This window comes from Sinocyclocheilus anshuiensis, unplaced genomic scaffold, assembly GCF_001515605.1.
Source record: "Sinocyclocheilus anshuiensis isolate Anshui unplaced genomic scaffold, SAMN03320099.WGS_v1.1 scaffold45, whole genome shotgun sequence".
NCBI classification, from domain to species: Eukaryota; Metazoa; Chordata; class Actinopteri; order Cypriniformes; family Cyprinidae; genus Sinocyclocheilus; species Sinocyclocheilus anshuiensis.
The window spans coordinates 203,759-227,608 of NW_015536467.1; the positions used below are offsets into that span (position 1 = coordinate 203,759).

The 23,850-nt window shown below is 34.1% G+C and overlaps 1 protein-coding gene across 1 annotated transcript in view; it reads right to left on the reverse strand.

The window, feature by feature from the left end:
- LOC107691638 (cell migration-inducing and hyaluronan-binding protein-like) overlaps positions 1-23,850 on the reverse strand; it is a 143,438-nt gene that overhangs the window by 29,958 nt on the left and 89,630 nt on the right. The window contains exon 12 of the mRNA XM_016490405.1: positions 7,304-7,473. Coding sequence (XP_016345891.1) covers positions 7,304-7,473 — 170 coding nt within the window. The remainder of the gene's footprint in view (positions 1-7,303; positions 7,474-23,850) is intronic.

The following is a 23,850-nucleotide window of genomic DNA, read 5'->3' on the forward strand; positions in this document are numbered from 1 at the left end:
AGTTATTTTAATACTTCAACAAACTAAATGGAAATGAAATAATATATATATTGAATTTATAAATGTGTATGTACATATACAGTATATATGTATGTGTGTGTGGTTGTACATATGTAGTTGGTTTTTTGGTGATTGGCTTAGTGTTATGTTAGAATCATTATTATACTCTTATACCTTTTGTTCTTTAATATTTTGAATTGTTTTTAGCTTTATTTTTTTGTTTTTCATTTAAATGTTAAGTTTTGAAATTTTGATGTATGCATTTGTCACTTTTATTTAATCTCTTTATTTTTAAAATGTGTATAGGTAGTATTTATAACGTTTTAGCTTTTAGTTTTGGATCTGTTTTTAGTTGTTTTAATACTACAATTGATTGCTTCTGTTGTCCTCATTTGTAAGTTGCTTTGGATAAAAGCGTCTGCTAAATGACTAAATAAAATAAAATAAATACTAGTTTACCTGTATGTCATGTTTGTAATTGCAACTTTTATCTCATAATTTGGACTTCTTTATTGCAATTTTGAGTTCATATCTCTGAGAAAAAAAAAGTCAGAATAACAAAATGTAAACTCAGAATAAAAATGTCAGAATTGCGAAATGTGAAATCAGAATTTGCGAGAAAGCAAAGCAGAATTGAAAGAAAAAAGTCAGAATTTTGAGTTAAAAAGTTGCAACTACCTTTTTTTATTCTGTGGCGGAAACATGCTTCCATATATGCGACCATTAACTGACCTCAGAAAAACTTGAACATGAAAGTGTGTTGTTGAATTATTTAAACATTAATTTAAAATCATAAAAAAGTACTTCACTGTAAAAAATAATTTTTCAAAGTTGTAAATTAAATAAAAATCACTGGAGTAAGTTTTACAAGAAAACTATTTCAGTCTTTCTACTTAAAAATGTCATGTTTAATTCAGTGTCTTACTTAGCATTTCTTTGTAATTAATTCTGAAATTTACTAGCAATTTCTGAGTGAAAATTGTTTCTACGCCAACTTTTTTCAGAGTTTCAAGTAAATATTTTAAGTCAAAGGGGTTCGGCTGACAAAAAAAGTTTTGGAATCCCTGAAACAAACAAAAAAAAAGATTCCATTCTATTAATTTTGTATTAATATCCTAGTTGAGTGATCCGATCACAAGTGGTCACAGGGTCTATGCAAGTTGTGCTCCTTAATATGGAAATTCGAAATCTGAAACTCGAGAATCTAGATGAAAGAACTTCAAAAGTGAGGAATGTAAATACCATCACCCTTTCAGAATAAGATTTGAGACATGCACGCCAGTCTATGTGTGAATATATGCAGGGGCGGGAAGTAAAGGTGTCAGTCAGATTGATTTCCACTCTTCTCTCGTTCTCGCACGTCTGGCAGAATGTTCGCTTTCGGATTTCACGGCTGCCTTTTTTGTGACCTACATCAGATCGTTTCAAGTCAAAGGACGGGAAATATGTTGCACGTCATATCTGCGTGATGCAGAAGAATGTGAGTGAAAGTAAGATGATTTGACGTTTCCCAGGGGAAGGTGGCACACTTTGGCTCCAATTAATGTCTTTCATCTTTTTGGACGGCCAAATGTACGGTTTCACCCCGGCCTGACATTTCTCTAAATGTTTCATAAATTAGATTAGCTGCCTGGCAAATATCATAAGAATGTGACAGTATGGTCTCGGAAGGCGGTTTTTATGACCTCCCCTGTGGTTGAAAACCATTAACACAAGCCCAAATCATCCAGTCGGGTGTTAAGTGTGTCAGTGGGTTCATTGCTCTAAACAAGCAGGCCGAACATGTTTTCAAATGGGTGTGTGAGTAAAGAGCATTTTTGACTGACATGATGACCCAAATACGGATACAACTCTCATTGAATTACTGTACTCATTCCAACCAAATAATTAAACCATTTATGAGCCCGTCACCAATATTTTTTTTGTTGTCAAACAGTCGTTTGATCTCATATAACCTAATGTAAGGGACTGCAATAATGCGGTTTGTCCAGTGTGGCGCAGTAGAGCAAGACTGTGATTCAGCTTTCCCACATGCAATCCAATTAAGAAGACACAGTGCTATGTCATAGTACAAACAAAGCCAAACCAGTAGAGTTTGGGAAAGGTTCCAAGAAGGGGTGGAAAGAAATGAGACTGTGGATCTTTTGGCAAAAGGAATAATAAAACATGAAATAGTTGATATACAAGTACCATTACGTAGAGCAGAGAATAAAACTATTATAAAGGATCATACGCACAAAATATGGTAGGAATATTGGGACATAGACGACACAGGGCGACATCTATACAGTATACAAAAACATGTAGGCATGAGTATGAGGCAGGACAGGAACCCAAAAACATCTTAGAATAAGCCATGCTGTATTAAATCTAACATTACATAGAATAGGAAAACTGGACTTCACACCTGCTGCAATGCACAAGAAATGGTCAAATTGTACCGTAGAATAAAGTTAGAGATGCAAATTGGAAAACAAAACATTTGAGAACTTGAGATTTTTACACTAGAGAATTTGCTTGGGAAAACATCTGAGAAAGTTTGTGGTCTCCTAATAAATTCATTGAGAGAATTGAGTGTGTGGGGTTTTTTTCCCCTGCCAATCTTCTGTCCACTCTCCAGTCCAGAAGGTGACGGTAATGCTCCTTTAAGTTGGTTTGCCAGCCATCATTAAAACCAAAAGAAGAAGAAGAGTTGAGAAGCGATGATGCCAACCTTGAAACAACATACAGAACTACCAAATTTTGCTACAAGTTTGATTGCATCATATAATAATTGCTGTTAATAGTGTTCATCGTCTGTTTGATTACGTCTTTAATTGATTTTACGTACATTTCTGCCATATGTACATTAACTGACAGTCACCACTGATAAGCTACTACTAAATATATTGTAGAAACTTCATTTTCTGTAAAGTTGCTTTGCAACAATTTGTATCGTGAAAAGCGCTATACAAATAAACTTGAAAAAATAGTTTGGGAAAGTTTTACAAAACTACAAGCAGAAAATGCTGTCGTGTGAAGGCCCCAAAATACTCATGGCGAAGTTCTTTTTAGTTCTTCGTTTAGGGCACATGTGTCAAACTCAAGGCCCGCGGGCCTATTCCGGCCCGCCACATCATTTTATGATGTTTAACATGTTTCTGTTTCTATTTGGCATTCTATTTATATGCATAAATTGACTTTGGTGTGCATATGATACGCAATGGTTAGGATTAGGGGTGTGGGGTTTTTCAGTTGATGATGACTTAGGGCTCAAAGGAATAAAGCGGACCTCATCAAGTGCTCGAGCACCACTGTAAAAACACGATATTCTCCTTTCATTTAACAAATTAAAAAAAAATTGATTGCAGCTTTCAGACACGACTTTCTTCTCGTTTTAATAGTTTGTTTGAGACGGTTTCAATGGAGCTATTTTAATGACAAATGTCCAGAGCGCATATTGCCTATGCGAGAGCGCATCAAATGCGCGAGTGCAAATCTCTCTGCTCACAGGTGGATTCCCATTCATTCACTCTCACAGAAAACGGACGCGCTCTCTATCGGTCAGACATTACATGTGTGCGCTCAAAAATCTTCTCTCCCGAGTTTAATAAACGCAACCTAGAGTGTGGGCATCCACCGGCAGAAAATTGGCACATATATGTCAACGAATGTAAATCTGTAGCCTATTTATGGTGTTATTTTAATGACAAATGTCGAGAGCACATAATTGTAGCGCGAAAGCACATTAATATAATGCGCGAGCGCGAATCTCTCCGCTCGCGCGCGGATTTCCTTTGCTCTCGCACAAAACCGGACACGCGCGCACTCAGATGCACGCTGCTCTCGCCCGGAAAGAATGTTAATGTTAATGAAATGTAGCCTATAGAAATGGCTAGGAATTGGGTGCTTGGATGATTTGTACATATAACCTGGTTGGTCTCTGAGCAATTTATCTAAAAACAACATATTATAGCCTATGGCTCTAAAGACTTCATATAAAACATCAATGTTATGTCATAATATGTCAGATACCTCAACTGAATTTAAAATCATTGCAATAAATTCTCAGTTGGTATGATGGCAATAATAAGTAACAACTCCTCAAATCAACATCAAATGCAAAAATAGATGTAAATGATGCAAGATATAATACAATAAATGCTCTAATAGCATCGCTGTTTGGACATTTATTGGGAGGCTTTTTTTTTTTAATCCAGTGTTTGTTCAGTTCTGATTTTTTTTCATGAAAATCCACTTAATATTAGCTACACATTCAATGGCACTCTCCTCTAAAACAGTGAATATACAGTTATATGACAGTTACATGTAATTACATTGTCTGCAAATGCATTAAACCCATAGAACAGAATGTAGTAATGTTATGGCAAATATGAAAAATTCATTATAGTGTTATATTTGGTCTCTAAATCGTAAGTATCGGTTTAGGGAATAGTGCATCTGACCCATATCTAAGTTCTGTCTTAAATCAGAAGGTTTAAGATTCAGATGCGAAAATAATTAATATCTATAGCGCATGAGCACAGAGAGATTTGTGAGTGCACAGGACACAGTTTGAGTGAGAGGAGAGACACGTTTTAAGTGTGCGCACTCTCTCCGGTTTTGTGCGAGAGCAAAGGAAATCCGCGCATGAGCGGAAAGATTCGAGCTCACGCATTATATTAATGTGCTTTCGCGCTACAATAATGCGCTCTCGACATTTGTCATTAAATTAACACCATACCTATTTACATAGCATAACAGTAAATGTATCTGTTTCGCACATGTCCCGCATTGTCCCGTAAAATCACATCTAGGCTACTGTCCTGCAATAGCCAGGTGGTCACCCTAGCGTAGAGTAATAAAATAACAATTACTAATTTAAATCAGTAAATTTTAACGAAAACAATACATTATAAAAATAAAAAAAGAGGCAGTTTTTTTGCGATCAGATCAACCGGTAAAGTCCTGGAAAATCTAAGGATCCAGTAAGCGAATGCATTCAAACAGTAAATTCAAAACAGCGCTAATGCAGAGAAAACACGGTCGATGTCATCAGAGATGGCAGAGATAATAGTACTCACGTACAGATGTCATGTCAGTAAAAAAAAAAATCAGCAAGCTATTTAGCTTAAAAGCACGAGTGTTTTATACTGGATGCTGGCTGAAGGGGTTTTAGTTTACGCAGTAGTGGTTTAGTAAATCTGGATCAGTCAGGTCAAGGTAGCTCGTTTAATGGTCTTTTGGCATCCCCCGTGTTCCTGTTTGGTATCGCAGATTGACTTGTGCAATGCTGTAAACTACTAAATGTAATGTAGAAATGTTAATTTTCTGTGAAGCTGCTTCGCAATAGTGCATCATGAAAACAAAGTGCTATACAAATAAACGTGAATTGAATTGCAAACAATTATTAATGATTTTATTTATTTATTGTGGCACTATATACATTAATTGCGAATTATGAAAATTAAAAAGTAGTACTTTAGTTTGTATTTATTTATTTTTGGGTGGGTGAGTGGGGTTGAGTACCACCACTTCTTTTTTTTCTACTACAAGCATTGATTGCGTGTCATATGCACACCAAACACGTGCGTATCATATGCACGCCAAAGTAAATTTCTGCATATAAATCGCATGCCAAATAGAAACAGAAAATCGTGCTATTGATACGCATTTTCATGAGACCGGACTCATGCCATATCTGTCACACGTTCTTAGCAGCTCACAATTATTTGTTGTGCCATAAATGTAACAAAAAAAGTTTTTAACAAAGTTAATGTAATGACTTGTGTTTGATGACACTTGTCTTTATTATTTACTTTGATTTATAGATTAATTTGGATTTCTTAACCTGATCAATTAAAAGGATTTATGTTAAAATAACAGAGCAATTACATATATTACATCTATGCAAATGCATGCAATACTTTTAACATAAATAAGTAATAATAAAATAAAGAGACAGTAATTTAACAATATGTGAAGGAGTGGTGACTTTTGTACAGTCTTACAGTTACATCCGGCCCTTTGAGGGCAGCCATAATGTTGAAGTGGCCCTCAGTGAAAATGAGTTTGACACCCCTGGTTTAGGGGAAAAAAGAAGTTTGATATAAGCAAGCAGCGGTTTACTGTTAGTCAACATCCCGACGCTGCTGAGAGCGGCGTTTAGATGTATGTGTGCCTTTCTCTCAATAGCAAAATAAACACATAAACATGACAGCAGTGAGAAAACAGCAGTTAAGAAAGCATCTGATCATAGCGATGTTGCACTGCAATCGGCAATCTAGTAAATTCACGTAGCATCTATTCATATGGCGCGTTATACAATAGACTACTTTAAAACACACAGTTTTACTTTATTAATCATGAAAAACAGCGTTAGTGTCATTTCATTTGAAATTACAACTTGATTTTCTGCTTTAAACCAGCTTTATATGTATATTAAAATGTTTAGAATATTTATTTAGTCATTTATCAGACTAAATAATTTATCAAACTAAATAATTATACATATTATACATATAATATGTATAACTCAATATTTTGATGAATTACAAAAGCTGAATAATCGATCAATGCCTACTGATTAATCTGTGAAATAATCTGCGACTAAAAACAAACAATGAACATGAACAAAAACAAAAACACAATGCCTCAAAGACTTCAAAATAGTCTGTGAAATGAAATATCCTAGCAGTAATTATTTAAGTAATACATGCTAATACAAGTACACTGTTGAGAGCCATTTGGATTTGGAAGGATGTGAGGTTTAGTAAACGATGACAGAATTTATATTTTTGGGCTACTATACTTTATTAGCAAGAATTACATCAATTTACTTATTTTAACATTTATCACTTGTAAAATCATTACTGTGAGGCAGGTTTTGTCAAAAGCAGTTTCCTCACAACTTGAAAGACAGGATGGCCTAGTTGTTGCACATGGAAATTTCTTCTTGAGTGGAAAAAACGGGCCAACCTTCTGCATGACAGCGAAGGTGAGGAGGGGAAAAGGAACAGTCAGATCTGGGCCAATTACTAGAGAGGTCAGACTCTTGAGTCGCCCCATCACGTACACACACACACACACACACGCACACTGACAGGCCCTTCGCAGGAGACAAAGCAAAAATAAAATGTCCGTTCTGCTAGTTTGACAGAGTGTTAATGTCTAGCTAGAGGTGCCATCGCTGTGATATCTCATTCTGAGGGTGTGAACATCTATGTTCAGATGAGCTAGTGGACAGATAAAGGAATTACAAGACAACGGTAGATGGTATTTAACAGAGAAATGTGTGTTTGAAGTGAAAGGAGGGTCGAGTTACCTTAAGATGGCCACCAAACGTGTCGAAGGAGAAGAACTTGCAGGCTTCATTGCCGTAACAGGTCGGCTCCATCTCGCCTCTGATCAAAATGTTGCGAGTCAGCAGTCCGACCTCTGCCCGCATGTCCACACCGTCCACCTCCTCTCCGATGTGAAGGTACGCAGGTTTACCTGGAGGACGTACACACACACAAACACAAACACACACAACTTCATCACACCTCAGCTATTTAATCTTTCATAATAGGTGCGTCCCAATTTGCATATTAATGCACTATTCAATGCTGTTTTGTAGTATAAATAGTGCAAGTAGTTCGTTTACACTGAAAATTATAAACAGAAATGCACTTTAAATACCTGGATGATGCACTTAATTAATCAAAAAACACACAAAAAAAAAACAACAACCATGTATCGAATGTTGAACACTTCTTGTTCTAAACTGTTACAGCTTTAATTATGTAAAGGATGGGAAGGAGCTATTAGACTACAACGTTGTACAACGTACAACGAATAGCAAAATAATCGTATAATATTCACTCACTACACATTTGACTACATCATAGTGCATAAGTACAGTGTATAACTGTATAGTGCATAATTTGGAATACAACTATGTTTTATACACTTTTATGTTAACTTATTGCTTAATAATCTCATGTTTTTATTATTTATTGCTCTATTTATATAGTGTGAAGCAGAATATAATTGAATGCCTAATTTATACATATTTTGTGTCATTTATAATAATTCGAAGCAGAACAACAGTATTTGGTGTATGTGTACTACAACAAATTTCCATAGAAAAGTATATTTAATTGCAATTTATTGCCATCCCAAAAACAGTACTAAAAAGCATGATATTTGAACATGTATCATGTTACCATAGTTTTACAGACATATACCATGGTAAGACCATGGAAATACCATGGTACATGAACAATAGATACTGCAAATTAGATGATGGATGGATGGATGGATGGATGGATGGATGGATGGATAGATGGATAGATGGATAGATGGATAGATGGATAGATAGATAGATAGATAGAAAGATTTATTGCCATCCCAAAAACAGTACTAAAAAGCATTATATTTGAACATGTATCATGGTTACCATAGTTTTACAGACATATACCATGGTAAAACAATGGAAATACCATGACACATGAACAACAGATACTGCAGATTAGATAGATAGATAGATAGATAGATAGATAGATAGATAGATAGATCTCTCAATCAATCAATCATTTTCTGGTCTGTTTGTCTTCCTCCTCCTTCAGAGAATGTCAGTCTCACACATAATATATGAAGTTCTCAGAGTTTCTGGACACCACAAGTTCTGCAGCAAGACTGAGATCCGGCAGCAGGCATACAAAAGAGATTACGAGAGAAACAATACATGCAGAAATATATGAGAAAAGCAGAGAGAGAAAAATAGGCCAAATGAGGGAGAGCAAGCTAGACCATTCTTGAGTTATCATATATTTTTGTGGGAATTTCATTGCTCAAATTGGAGAAGGCGTAGAGGGACCGAGAGAAAGAGAGAGATGTCATTCCACCCTCAGACATTCTTCCTGCCTGACCCAGATACTGGGCTGAAGAGGCTCCAGGACTCAGAGCTCATCTGATAATCACAAACAGGGATGCCCAGCTCTCTCCTTTCCCACATTGTCTTCCTCCGATGAGTCCCGAGAGACTGGGCCATGTTGACAAATTGCTCCTCCTAATGGATGAGATCCTCTCAATGCTCATTTATTCATTTTTAAAATGACTACAGTCACTATACGGCTGGACCTTGAGTCTGTCTAACAATCAAGGGAGACTTACAGATGTGTCTGGCACAGGAGCAGGACACGGAGAAAGAGACCCAGAGGAAAGAGAAATCACAAACCAGATCTCTTTCATTTCTCAAATGCTTCTCCTTGGCACATAGAGATCTTTGCCAAAGTCTTCTGCTTCTCAGATTTTCCTGTGTAAAAGACTTTAATAATTTCATACATTTCAGAAGAGAACGAAGTCTCCAACCACTTTTTGTGTGATTCTGTAATAGACAAAATTAAAATGCTTAAAAATAGTGAAATTTGCTGTCTCCAGTCTGTTAACGAAGCCATTTACATACATAATTTTGTGAATATCGCAAATTATATTGTATCGTTCATATCCCAAATCTTTGTAAAATAGTAGATAATTTAAATTAAAATATCAGAAGATGACAGCAAAGTGGAGCAGCTTTTTGTATTGTCCTGTAAGAAAAATGTTAGGGTCCATAAAAAATAAAATAAAAATCAATTAATTAAGCAATATTATTATATAATATCATTAAAAATGATTAATTATAATGAACAATTGTATAATTATATAATTAATAATTTTTAGGGTCCATAAATTAAATTACATATTACATTACAAATACAAACAGCGCTTTAACAGGAGCAACATTATGAACATGGGTGCTGATTGTAGGCTAATTCTGTCATGTGACTCAATATTAATTTGAGTTCTCATTAAAAAGTGTTTTTGCAATATTTGAAGCATCAACATAGAATTTATGTGCTAACGTTAAACATTTTGATGTGGTAAACCTTATTCCGCAAAAGAAATAAATAAAAAATGTAATTAAATAACATAATAATAATTGGATGAAAGCAATTCAGGTGTAGTCAAATATCAAAAGTCTGCAATTCATTTCATTATGAGCTCCAAAATTTCTAATCAAAATTCTCCCTATTTACTTAATCGAGAACTTGTGTTTCCTGAGCTTAGAAAGAAACTCTTTTGGGTTTCTAAAATGAAGACAGATTTCATATCCCTGACTGTTTTCATTTAAAAACAAACAGCAGTCTGCAGCTGCCTAATTGTTGTGCGCCATTTTATTGGCTGCATGTTGATAAGATGAATGCCGATCTATTTCAATCACACACCTCAGTGTATCCGCATGCTTAGAATCACCATCAAATGAGCTGACAGCCAGCTGGCACCAAACACACAGATGAGGAACGGGACAAAGTTCAGAACAAACATGGGTCAACAGATTGAAACTGCTTCCTGGCCAGCAGTGGGGCAAATCCAACAGATGGGTCTCTTTCCATCACCACACACACACACACAGAGGAACCTGCAAAGTTCACTGAGTCAAACTTGACATCTATGTATTAAGTCTGAACCATTGCCTAGCAGTTAGTGCATTTTCTCTGACACAATGAGCTTTGGTGCTCATGCAGGCAATAGGAGTTTGAATCTGGCTCACTGCATTTTCCAGTTTACTAGACAGTGTTCTGGCTTGTTGCTTGCACTTTGCTAAATGTCGACAGATTAAAATGAGTGTCATTAGTTCAACTGAATCAAGAATCTTTTTATAAGAAATTAAGAATGATTCATTGACGAATCATCACGCATTCAGTTCCCAAAGAGAGTGTGAACAGATGAGGTGTTTTGAAAATTAGGATGGAAAAAGGAAAGAAGTGTACAAGCACAGACCCTCAAACACACACACATGCACACACTTGTCCTATGACTCCACATCCACACCCACACAACCAAAATACTTACACACTCCACCAAAAAACATCAACACCCAGAGGCGGACAGTAACTAAGTACATTTATTTGAGTATTGTACTTATCAGCTTTGAAAGTCAGTGGGTGATTTTTTTCTTCACTAAAACTTGACTTTCTTTTTTTCAGACAGTTTATCAGTAATCACTCTTGTTATGTATTATCATTTTCTATTTTTAACTGTCTTAAAATCATTTTAAATCGATTTTTAAATCATCTTCAAAGTTGTTAAATTCCTTGTTTTATTTTTGTGATTATTTTTTTTATGATTATTTTACTTTATTTTATGTAAAGCACTTTGAATTACCATTGTGTACGAAATGTGCTATATAAATAAACTTGCCTTGTCAGTAGGTGTAATGTATTCTAAGTTGCTTCAGAAGTATTGCAAGTATTACGTACAACAATAAAACAGTGCATTGACATAAAAAAGGAAATTTACTTTTGCTACTTAAGTACTTTTAAAAGCAAGTACTTCTGTACTTTTACTTAAGTAAAAATCTGTCTTTACAACTTTTACTTGTAATCGAGTAATATTTGACCAGCAGTATCTGTACTTTCACTCAAGTAATGGAGTTGAGTACTTTGTCCGCCTCTGTCAACACCTAATTCACAGCCAAACAAAAATACATCAACCCATCAACACCCAGCTAAATGACACATGCACACAGAACGATGCTCCATCAACACATGATTGCCTTCACTTATGAACAAATAGAATGATCCAATCAGGGTGGGATGATGGGTGGGTTTGGGGGAGTCTGACCTTCCTAATTAAAAGAATATTCTTGGTTAAGTTTAGCACTATCACCAGCATCTGTGACATTTGCAAAAGCTATTTGAGATGAAAAATTGTCTTTTTAACAGCAGGACTACTTTTGAGAGGTGAACTTGAGTTAGTTATGCATTATAAGTACTATGGTTAGAGGTTTGCTTCATATGATAATAAATTAAAATAAATTAAATATAAAATAATAATAAAATAATATAATAATAAAACAAAAATAAAATAAAAATAATACAAAATAGAAACTACAATAAATGTAATAAATATGAAACCTTTAGAACTCGCTACCAGTGCCGGCCCGTCCAACAGCGGTTGCCTAGGGCCCCGCTTTTAAGGGGAGGGCCCCACGGCAGTGAGGTTGTCAATTGAATTTTTAGGTGTGTTTGACTGGAAATGGCACTGTGCAGACAGATCGGTGTTTGACATTCAAAGTACCACAAGAGCTATAGAGAGCAGACAGTTCTGCATGCTTTCAAATCGCTCTTGTGGTACTTTAATGTCCTACACACATCGGCGCGCAACTTCAAGCCTGACGCCTAACACCTCTGATGATGCTGTGTACAGTGAGCCATATGTGTGAAACGTATGAAGAAATCAGTCTGTGCGATCAAATTTACCTCAGTAGAACGCGAGATTTGCATGGGTTTGAGCCTGTTTACAAACGAGTTGTCTAACAAAGAGAACATTTAATGATGTTTTTGCTCAAAATTAATTTCATAACATAAGTCGAGTGTTTGAAATAACTTCCTTTTGTGATCCGATGTGGTTTCACATCACAGAATGAGGGGAAGAAACATTATTTTGTATTCTATACAGTGATAAAGGCTGTTGATTATCATTGCATTATATATATATATAGTTTATTCACATAAAAATACCAGAGATGGCTTGAAGAACAAAGATAAACCATTTAGTCGCAATCGTACAGGTATGTCTCCATTTTTCATCAGTTAAAACTAGGGATGTAACGGTTAACTGCGAGCCGGTTGAAAATCGATTTAAATGTGTGACAATTCAAATCGGTTGAGATGCTAAACAAATCGCGATTCAATTAGGGGTAGGAGTTTATATGAATGTATGTCTGAGTGGAACTTACTGTCTTTCGATGGTATTTTTTCCTTTTCATCTTGCCTCTGAATGACGCATATTAAAGTTCATAAGTGCAGCGCTGCTTTGTTTACAGCGGAAACCAAGGAAACGCTTTAAGCGCCACCTGCTACAATAATAAAAGGACACATTTAATTTATAATTTGTCTTAAATCTCATTTTGTTAAAAAAAATCGTGAATCGAATCGAATCGTGAATCGAATCGTTACATCTCTAGTTAAAACGTCTCTGTCTGTGTTTTATTCAGCTACGTGATAACGTATGCCTTTGTCCATATTAGGGATTTCCTGGAACGTCATATGATTTATGGCTTCTTTGAGTTACGGATTTTGCACTTATGGATTTACTGTGCAAGGGCGCCCTCCGGCTATCAGTATGAATGAAATATTATATTACATGTGTGCACTCACTAATGCTCACAACGCCTTATTTTGGGTAAAAATAGGAATAATAATATTTCTCTCTCAGTTTTTCTCCAGTGTAGAGGAGTTTTTTTCTCTCTCTCTCAGTAAATGCATGAGATTACCTGACAGAAATTAAGATTTTTTTTAAATTAATTTATTTTATAATAAATCCTTAGACCTTTCTAAACATTTATAGTTATAGGCCTCCTACATGTTAACAGGTCATGCTGCAGTTTTCTGTAAAATATATTGATAATAATCATTATCAATAATTATTGTTTTGTTTAATGTTTTTATTTAGTTATAACAATAATCAGTGACTTGGTATATAAAAACAACATTTTTGGCCAAATTGTGCAGCCCTAAAAACAGGCACAACAAACTTTGTGTTCTTTATAATTTTTGGTAAATAAAGAAAAAGTTAGTCTGTCTGAAAACCTTGTTAAAGTTCAGATTTTGGAATTCACTTAATATTGCCTCTGAGAATAGTCTCTCATAAAGTCATGAAGTCTTGTTACACATTGATGCTATTTTTAATTTATTTGAAATGAAAGAATGATAGAGAGATTAAAGTGAAGTTGGAATCCAAACGGCATCTTTCCGGGGCCGAAAAAAGGATGTTCCGACTGCTATATACATAATATTTATTGCTGTAGTACTAGCACTTGTTTTATAAATGCAATGATGCCCATGATCACAGACAGACTTGTCATATGAGGGAACATTTAGCCAAATTTAGTGTGTTACATTAAATAATTACAGACCCAGATCCAATGTCTAATGCAATAAAGTTTTTTTTTTTTTTTTTTTTTGGTGAGCATCAATCAGGCCTTATTTCTTGTCATTTATGAATATTAGTATGTTTATTTTGTTTATGCTCTGTTTATTTTATTTTATTTAGTTTTTATGTATACTTCATTTATATTTTATTTATTTGTGTTTCATTTGTATCTATTTACTCAAGCTCACTTGCACTCCTATTTTTTTATTTAAATATGTTTTATATATGTTTGTTGAATGTGTAACAATTAATACACATTTACACTTAAATATTGAAATATTTTATGTGCTTTCTCTTCACTCGTCAAATTTCTTTGACAGTTTTTACACTATGGGGCCCATTTTCATTATCTTTCATAGGAGTTGTACAATTGTATAATACCTTTCAGCGCTGAATAATGTGTACAATCAACAAAATAAAATGAAATAAAAATTAATATTTTATATTATAAATAAATAATAATTAATATAAAATAAAAACAATACATATAAAAATAATATAAAATAAAACAGCAACTAAAATAAATTAAAAAATCACATTTTATAATGTAATAAAATATGAAACCTTTAGAACTTGTTCCAAAATGAATAATACACAATGGTGTTCAGCTTGATGTTAAAATCCTGCCAAGCCAACAATAAACTATTTTAATATGTATAAAAATGCATAAGCTATATCTTTCAGTGCTGAATGAGGTGTATAATCAACATTTCTCTTGTTCTGTCCGCCTTCTTTTTTTCACTGAACGTATTGCAATGCATTCAGGGATACAAATTTGGTCTATAGAAGGCATTTCAGAAGACAGAACAATCACGCTGCCTACCTTTCTGAACATCCTTTTGTGTTGTAAGTGCATCTACGATGCCTTAAAACGCTTCCACTGTGTGGTTCGCACACTTGATACAATTAAGCTCATTTCTAATGCCGAGCGATACGTGTTCAAACAAACAAACATGTGCATTCGTTCAGCATGAGTCAGGCATCTCCATAGACAACTGAAGAGGATTAAATGAGTTTCCTCAGGGCTGGAAAACTGTCTAATGGCTTTGATAGCAGTCTTAAAGTGAGAGAGCGTCCTACACTTCCGAATCAGATACAGAAACACGGAGAGACAAGCGCTTGCAATCAATCTCCTGTGAGAGCATCATTAGCGCCGTATCAGCAACACGCATCTTTGAATTTGTCGTGATGAATACACCAGGCGCTTAGTTTTTTTGACATCTTCCCTTTTTTGCCGTCGCCCACGTGCGACACAAACCTGCTCTAATCGCGCAGGCAGTCAAGACAAATTACAACCCCGGCGGATAATGAATGTGCTTGGTCGGTGAGCAAACATGTGCGCATGCACCCATCCAGGCCTTGATTCTCAAGCAGACATGCATTCGTTGCCATTAAGGTCTTAATTACTTAATCACACACACACCGAACAGCCAGGGGTTGCTGGCAGAAGGACCTACGTGAGCAGACTTTCAATGTGGTTCCAGTTGTGTCCATCTTTAATTAGTGTGTGTGTGTGTGTGTGTGTGTGTGAGAGAGAGAGAGTCACAGTGACGTGCACACTAGCTGAGCAGACCTTGACCTGCACTCTCAGTAACATCATAGATATATATAGAATAACACCTCATTATAGAGAGAGAGAGTCACAGTGACGTGCACACTAGCTGAGCAGACCTTGACCTGTACTCTCAGTAACATCATAGATATATATAGAATAACACCTCATTATCTTTAATTCAGTTATCGAACAAACTGTATCCGAGATAAGATGTTAATTCCCATTCGACAGACACTGCATGTACACACACACATACACACACACAGTTATTAGAAAACACTTCTGCATTATACACACTGCTATTGCTCATACTTACGATTAGTGATCTGAAAAACCACTAACACGGAGTATTTAACTTTGGTGTGAAACTTGTTCTGTGCAGGTTGGGATACTTCAATTAAGTGGTAATTTTCTAAGCAATTAGACTTGATTTTCAATTGCCAGATGATACAATACACCAAAAAAAAAAAACACAAAAAAAACGTAAACTTGCACTGAAGAAGAAAGCTGAGCCATAGAATCCAGAATATTATTCTTTGCTCACATTGCACAGAAATTGTTCAAATGATTCATATCCAGTCTTAAAGGGGTCATATGATGCTGCTAAAAAGAACATTATTTTGTGTATTTGGTGTAATGAAATGTGTTTATGTGGTTTAAAGTTTAAAAAACACAATATTTTCCACATACTGTACATTATTGTTTCTCCTCTATGCCCCGCCGTTTTGAAACGCGTCGATTTTTACAAAGCTCACCGGTCTGAAAAGCGTGAGCGGAAGCCGCGGCCTAGCATGAGCAGAGGCGGCGGGCTTGAGAACGGCGCGGCCAGCGGATTCGACGAAGGAGCGGCAACTGTCATTTTGCAAGTGACTATTTCATATCTGTTTGTTCAATATCTGGTATATCTAGGTTAGTTAAGTTACTTATATGTGACTAAAGTAGTGCTGTCAAACGATTAATCACAATTAATCACATCCAAAATAAAATTTTTTGTTTATGTAATATATGTGTGTTTACTGTGTATATTTATTATGCATATATAAATACACACACATACAGTGTATTTACATGTATATATTTATATTTATATAATTTATATAATATAGAAATATATTTAATATAGAAATATAACATTTTTCTTAATATGTACATGCATGTGTGTGTATTTATATATAGATAATAAATATACACAGTACACACACATATATTATGTAAACAAAAACTTCTATTTTGGATGCGATTAATCATTTGACAGCACTAGACTAAAGTAATGTAATGACAATAAAAATGTACACTACTATTTAAAATGTTGGGGTTAGAAAGTAAGGAATTAAATATTTTATTCAGCAAGGATGCATTCATTTATCAAATGTGACCGTTAAAACGGTTTTAATGTTATGAAAGATTCCTATTTCAAATAAAAGTTGTTCTTTTGAACTGTTATTCGTCAAAAAATCCTGAAAAAATTGGATCAAGGTTTCTACAAACATATGAAGCAGCACAACTGTGTTCAGTACTGATAATAAAAAGAAATATTATATGCAAAATAGCAATCAAGCATTTTAGAATGCAAATCAGCATATTAGAATATTAGAATGATTTCTGAAGGATCATGTGTATGTGTTTGTGTTTGGTGTGTGTGCATGTATCTATATAGAAAAGCATCAACAATAACAACATATATATGTATATACAATTATATTCTGTGGGTGTATAATGTGTAATGTATATATATATATATATATATATATATATATATACATATACACACACACACACACAAAATATAATTGTATATACATATATACAATATACAATATAAAACATATTAAAGGAGATCTGTCATATCTATAATTAATAAATGGGCTTATTTAAAATGCATATATGTAATATATTATTTGAGCTGCAAATCAGCATATTAGAATGATTTCTGAACGATTTTGTGACAACTTGTGAGTAATGATACTGAAAACTCAGCACTGCATCACAGGAATAAATTATATGTATGTGTATATATACACATACATATTATGCTGTTGCTTTAATTCCTAAACATTAAAGCAACAGCATAATATTGCATGTTATAAATGGCGAGCATCACTCATTCACTCTCTTTTCTTTTATTGTTGATGCTTTTCTATGTAGATACATGCATGCATTCACTCCTGTAGAACCAATGGCACTAGACATGTCATGATGGCAGGTTTGATTATCAAAGAATGCATGTAGTGATAAAATCCACAGCTTGAACGCACTATACTGTGAGTCACTTTAGATAAAAGCATCAGCCAAATGCATTCATATGTATACATCTATTCAAAGTGTGCCTTTTCATCGGACAGATGTTTACTCAAATATGACAATTAAAACAGAAGATGCTTTCCAGATGATGCAAGTCTCTATACATTATAGACAACTATGCAAGACCTTACTGACATAATTATATTCCCATTACACAGTCATGCATGTCATATTATGACTTGGCAATGAAACAACAAATGTCAGCATTTCCAAAAGGCAATGCACTCAGCTAACTGTCATAGTTTAGACAATGCGATAATTACAATCGTCCAAGTGAATCAGCGGCGTATACCTGCACAGACCCCCCAGAGCAGCTTGTGCAATGACAGGAATAGACATTATTGGGGTTTAATAAACAGCAACTTTGTCTGGTGGCACAAGTCACACCGCTGAAGGAGCGAGGAACTGACTTGGCTCTTAAAATAGATCCATCCTGTCTGCTGAACGGAGAGCTGTCACCAAAAATTATGAGGAGGCTTGAGATGAGGAATCAACAATGGAACAGCTGGAAATGCTTTTAATGATGTTGAAACAGTTGTTTTGGAGAAAGACAGAAAGCAAGAGATGACAAGACAGATGAGAGGCTAAAAGAGACAGATAAAAAGAGTGTGAAGTTTAGAAAACAACAACAAAGTCTAAGCAACTAACACAGAACAAGAGTTTTCCTGCATACACAAGCATTTATCTCAGAAATACCTGCTCCCATTAGGTGGCACATTCATATGATGGACAGGTTTTCAGATTCAATCATTCATTTGTGACACCAAGTGACGTTGTTGCACATCGTTTGATACTGAAAGATGGAGCGGTCCCAGCTATAAAAGATGCCAACGAAGATATTTTTATTTAACTTAGTTTTAATATGCAAAAATCTGATTTTTAATCACACATATTTGTTAATGTCAGATTTTTATTTTTTTTTGCACTGTTCATATTACAAACAACTGAACAGATTTGAATTTAAAATGCATAAACATTAAAGAAACAGCATAATATTGCATTCTATAAATGGCAAGCATCACTAATTTTCTTCAGAATTTTATTTTTTATGCTTTTCTATGTATATAGATACATATTAATTCATTCCTGTAGCTCAAATGGCATTAGAAATGTCAAGGTTGCAGGTTTGATTACCAAAGAATACATGTACTGATAAAATGCACAGCTTGAACACACTATATTGTAAGTCACTTTAGATTAAAATTAATAATATGTTTGTTTGTTTGTTTGAATAAATTTGGATGGAAATCTGCCATACCTATAAGTTATAAATGGGCTTATATAAAATTCAAATATATAATATAAAAAACATTATTAGGAATAAATACAATGTAATAAGTAGGTGAATGAATTGGATGGAGATCTGCCATAGCTATAATTGATAAATTGGCTTATATAAAATGCAAATATATAATATAAAAACTATTATAAGGAATAAATAAAACCTAAAGAAGTCAGTGAATAATCAGATAGAGATCTGCCATAGTTAAAATTTATAAACGGCCTTTGGCAGGTAAAATAAGGTAATTATTCTTGTGAAAATTCTTCTTGTAACAATGGAAACAATTTTTTTCAAATGTAAGAGGATGAAGTTTTAGCTTCAGTGATTCAGTTCGATTTAATATTTGTGCTGCAATTCTTTGATGACCTTAACTCTTGGCATATAAAAATAGCTGAACTCTCTTACACGATCACACACAATTTTTTTTTTTAATTAGATTGCTTGATCTACAATTATGTGTCCTCTTTTAAGTATTTAGTTGCTTTGATATGCAAAAATGTGCAAAGAAAGACATAAAGCACTCGCCTTTGTTTCCAGGCATTCTGTGTTTGATTGAAATGGAAAGCTGGATTAATTATTCAGAACATAAAAAAACATACATTTAAAAAGCCACACACAGTCTACTTCAACAGAAAGAAACGAGGACGGAGCTGACATTAGAAATAAAGAGACAGTGTCCGTCTTGCTATTACCTGACAGGAGCAATTACGCTGATGTCCAACAACGTAATGTATGGAAAGAGTAAAAGGCTCTTTGGAAAATCCTCAATGAGAAAGTAAAATATTAAAGCAAAACTGCTTATTAAATATGAGCAATGCTTGGCAATGACATGCAAAGTAACCGAGCTGGCTAATTCCTCAAGTGGAATTATGGATGCACATGGTGGATTTGGACTGACTGTGTTTGAAACAACATGCTTTTCATACCATATAATATAGGCTTCTACTATATATTTTGTTTAATATAGTGGGATATTTGGGGATTAAAACCTTTTTTTCTGCAGAATATCACATGAGAAATATTACTGGAAATAGGTATTATGAGAAATCATACCCTTCCTAGGCTCTCTAAACATCAAAAAAAAAGAACCAGAGCGCAAACTGTGCATGTTATCCAATAAGAAAACTTTGCTGACTTGCTGATATGTTTTGAAAAGAACTCTTTGGAATGTTTTGGAAAAATGTCGAAGCTATTGGGAGGTGTTCTAATTGCGACAAATGCTGCGTTCCATTCAAAGTCTGTGAAAAATTATGTGGAATATTCCGGTCTCATATTCCAACAACAAAAACGTTCCAATGCTCAACACTTGTATTAAGAAATACATTGGAATATAGCATTTGCTTTAGAGATGTTTGGATATCAACAACATAGTCCTTTGGGGTTGTATTACAGGAACATTCTAAATTAGAATCTTTTTAGTAACTATGGCGATTTCAGTTAAAATGCCATTTAGAACACTGAACTTCTCAGATCTTAAAGGGGTCATATGATGCGATTTCAATTTTTCCTTTCTCTGAAGTTGGCACGCTTCTGTAATATGGCCTTTCACAACCAAATTGCAAAGGATCAACATTGCAGCTAACATTTTTGCAGGTGTAAAAGAAAAGATCAGAAATGATTTACTGTCCCTGCAGGTTTTTATCATGCAATGTGGAAATGATTACACGGATGCATTTTATTTGATTAACCCTCGTGTTGTGTTCTAGTCATTTTGACTTTGCGAGGATTTTGTTTTTTCCTGGAAATGCTAGTAGTTAATATTATCACATTGGACTTACTGACTTTTTAAAAACTTTTTTGTTGATATATTTGTGCCTTTGTAACACTTCTAGTGTTGCTTGTGAAAAATGACCAGCCTACAAAAAATTGCTTCTAAATTTCTCATTATGCTATATTATTACCAAATACTGGTTTCAATCTTGCATTGTTTTCTTTCAATTAGCACAGGTTTTAATTTCTTTTTGGAACTGATTGATTGAAGCCCTCATTGATCTGAGCTCATGCACCTCAGTTTTTCAGTGAACATTGCCAAAACTATCCACAAATAATGCCCTTGTTACTCAGAAACTGAGGTGGATAAGCTCAGAGCAATGAGGACTGACTAATCTGTTCCAAAAAGAAATACAAAACCTGTGCTAATTGAAAGAAGACATGTTGACAATTCAAGACTTGGTGATAATTTAGCATAATGAGAGATTTACAAGGAATCTTTAATAGGCTGGTCATTTTTGACTGGGAACACCAATTTAGGTAAAAGATTTTCAGCACAGCACAAGAGTTAAAGGTGATTTTTTTTCTCAGTTAAAATATATCCAGAATGGCCCTTTTCCGAGTTGAAGGAAACACAGCAGTCCAGCGGAAGTTATCAAAATGGCTAATGTGAACACACAAAAAAAATTTAAATGCAATGCAATGAAGGGGTGAAACTCTAAAACATCTAGAGTGCAAAATCAACACACCAACTCACACACCCGCGGGCGGACACACGGACACACACACACACACACACCTATGAACTGGTGTGACTGTAACACTGCAACTATGTAAAATAAAATTAATAATTCAACTACAATGCAGTAAAAAAGTGGACAGCAAGGAAGGGGTTACACTCTAAAACATCAAGAGTGTAAAACAGATACATCCCCTCACACACACTTACTTACACACACACACACACTCACAGACACAGAGTCAGAAGACTGAAATAAGAGGTTAAAATCAGATCAGACCCCAAAGGATTAAGCTCTGATAAAGCATTCCTGTTAATTTTTGTTACATTTTTATATAATTTTAATGTTTTGTGTAACAAAATGCTTTTGTTACATCAGGTTTGAATGTAGTAATAATAATGCAAAAACCTACACTTCAAATCAACATTTAAAACATAAAAAATATAAACCTTAACAAAAAGTAGTCTTTGAGAATGCCTTAACCTCCTGACTACCAGGAAAAAAAAGTTTTGTGAATTTAGTATTTTGTCATGTCATTACATTGTTTAGAGCATAAGAAAAAATTTGAAAAATACAATTTTAGAAAAATGATATTTTATTCATATGTTATGCCATGTCCTCTGTAAAAGACATTGGGACTTTAAAAAGTCCTGTTTTTTAAGAAATAAAACGACATGAATAGACATGAAAAGGCAAAAACAGTGGGATTTTTGTTTTAATCACAAATCAATTTTTATTTTTTATACCAAACTTTATATAAAGACAATTCTCAACTATGTTATGAAAGATATTTAAAAAAAAACAGTTTTCTTTATGCAAAATGAGTGTAAAATGGCCATAAACAAGTTTTTCCATTATATACAATGTATCTATAAACTGTATCTAATTTGCATATTAATGTGTTTTCGGGGCAAAATAGAATGAACAAATAAGTGCAATAATGGGAGTAATAATTAGCAAGATATTCATAATAATATCTAATATTTAATAGGAATATTGATACATAATTTTTTCTCTATTCATTTGTTGTGTCTACATCCAGACATAAAACTGTGACATGTAACGTCTCAGAGAAATCGCTAAAACATTGTATCCACTACAGAGGACAAAACTCCATAGCTGGTAGTCAGGATGTTAATATACATTTAAATCCACAACCTAATAAAAGTAAACAATTATGTATAAAACAACTAGGGAATTCACAAGCCTCTCTATAGAGTCCAATACAGGAATCAAGTGGTTACACCATGAAATTACAGGTTTTTCTTTTTGCTCTCACCAGGAGGTGTTATTCTGCCTTCAAAACATGGATTTTAAAGGCCTAGTCTCTATTTTAATCTGAAATACTGCATTAATTGAAAAATTATTTTAAAAAAATTAGAAAAAAAATGTTTGTACTATTTTCAATGGGAAAATTTGATTAGAATTATTGCATAAATATTAATTAGTACCATAAAATTCTCTCAAAATACAAAAGAAAAAAGAAAAAATATTACTGAACAAAAAATATATTAGATTGATTTTACTGAAGAAAAAAAAAAAGTTACATTTCAGGTGTCCGGTCACTTTTGACCGTGAAGACCATGAGTGTGACTCCCAAATGAGGAGCGCACAAGGTTTAAAAATATTATACCTTATTAAAAATATATACATTAAAAAAAAAAAAATAGACAACACACACATATATACATTTGTTCCAAAAACTAGATCAAAGACAACATCCTCATCAGAGAAGTGAGAAAAATGTTGATTATAGATATATTTAATTCAAAATCGAAAAATTTAATTGAGAAGTCTAAAAACGCAACAAATACGTGCACAAGACTGCAACTACAGCGGCTTCGTGTCAATATGCTTCATCTAAATCCCTTATAAAATCCATACCTGCCTTAATTCAACCCAACAGCTGCATCAGCAAACAGATTTAAACAAGCCACTCTTTATCCAGAGACACTCCATTTGCAAATATCTGACTGAAAGCAGCGAGTTTAAAGAGATTTGTGGAACGTCTTGTCTAAGTTTGTCCACTATTGCTGGGTGGATTCAAATTTCTACAGACCTCACAACGAGCAGATGTTATGCTGCATGCATACATATGGATGTAATATTTATAATACGCCTAGTCTACCACAATAAAATTCGGCTGTTTTTTCTTTGACTTAAAATAAAGGCATTTTCTGAGGAATCTGAATCTGAGGATATAACTGAGCAAATAATTCATGACTACAATGGGTATTTTTTAAAGAAATGGAATCATAAGTTAGTAAAAAAGGGAAAATTGGACATTTATAAACATTTTAACACCGATAGAGCTTTTTAAA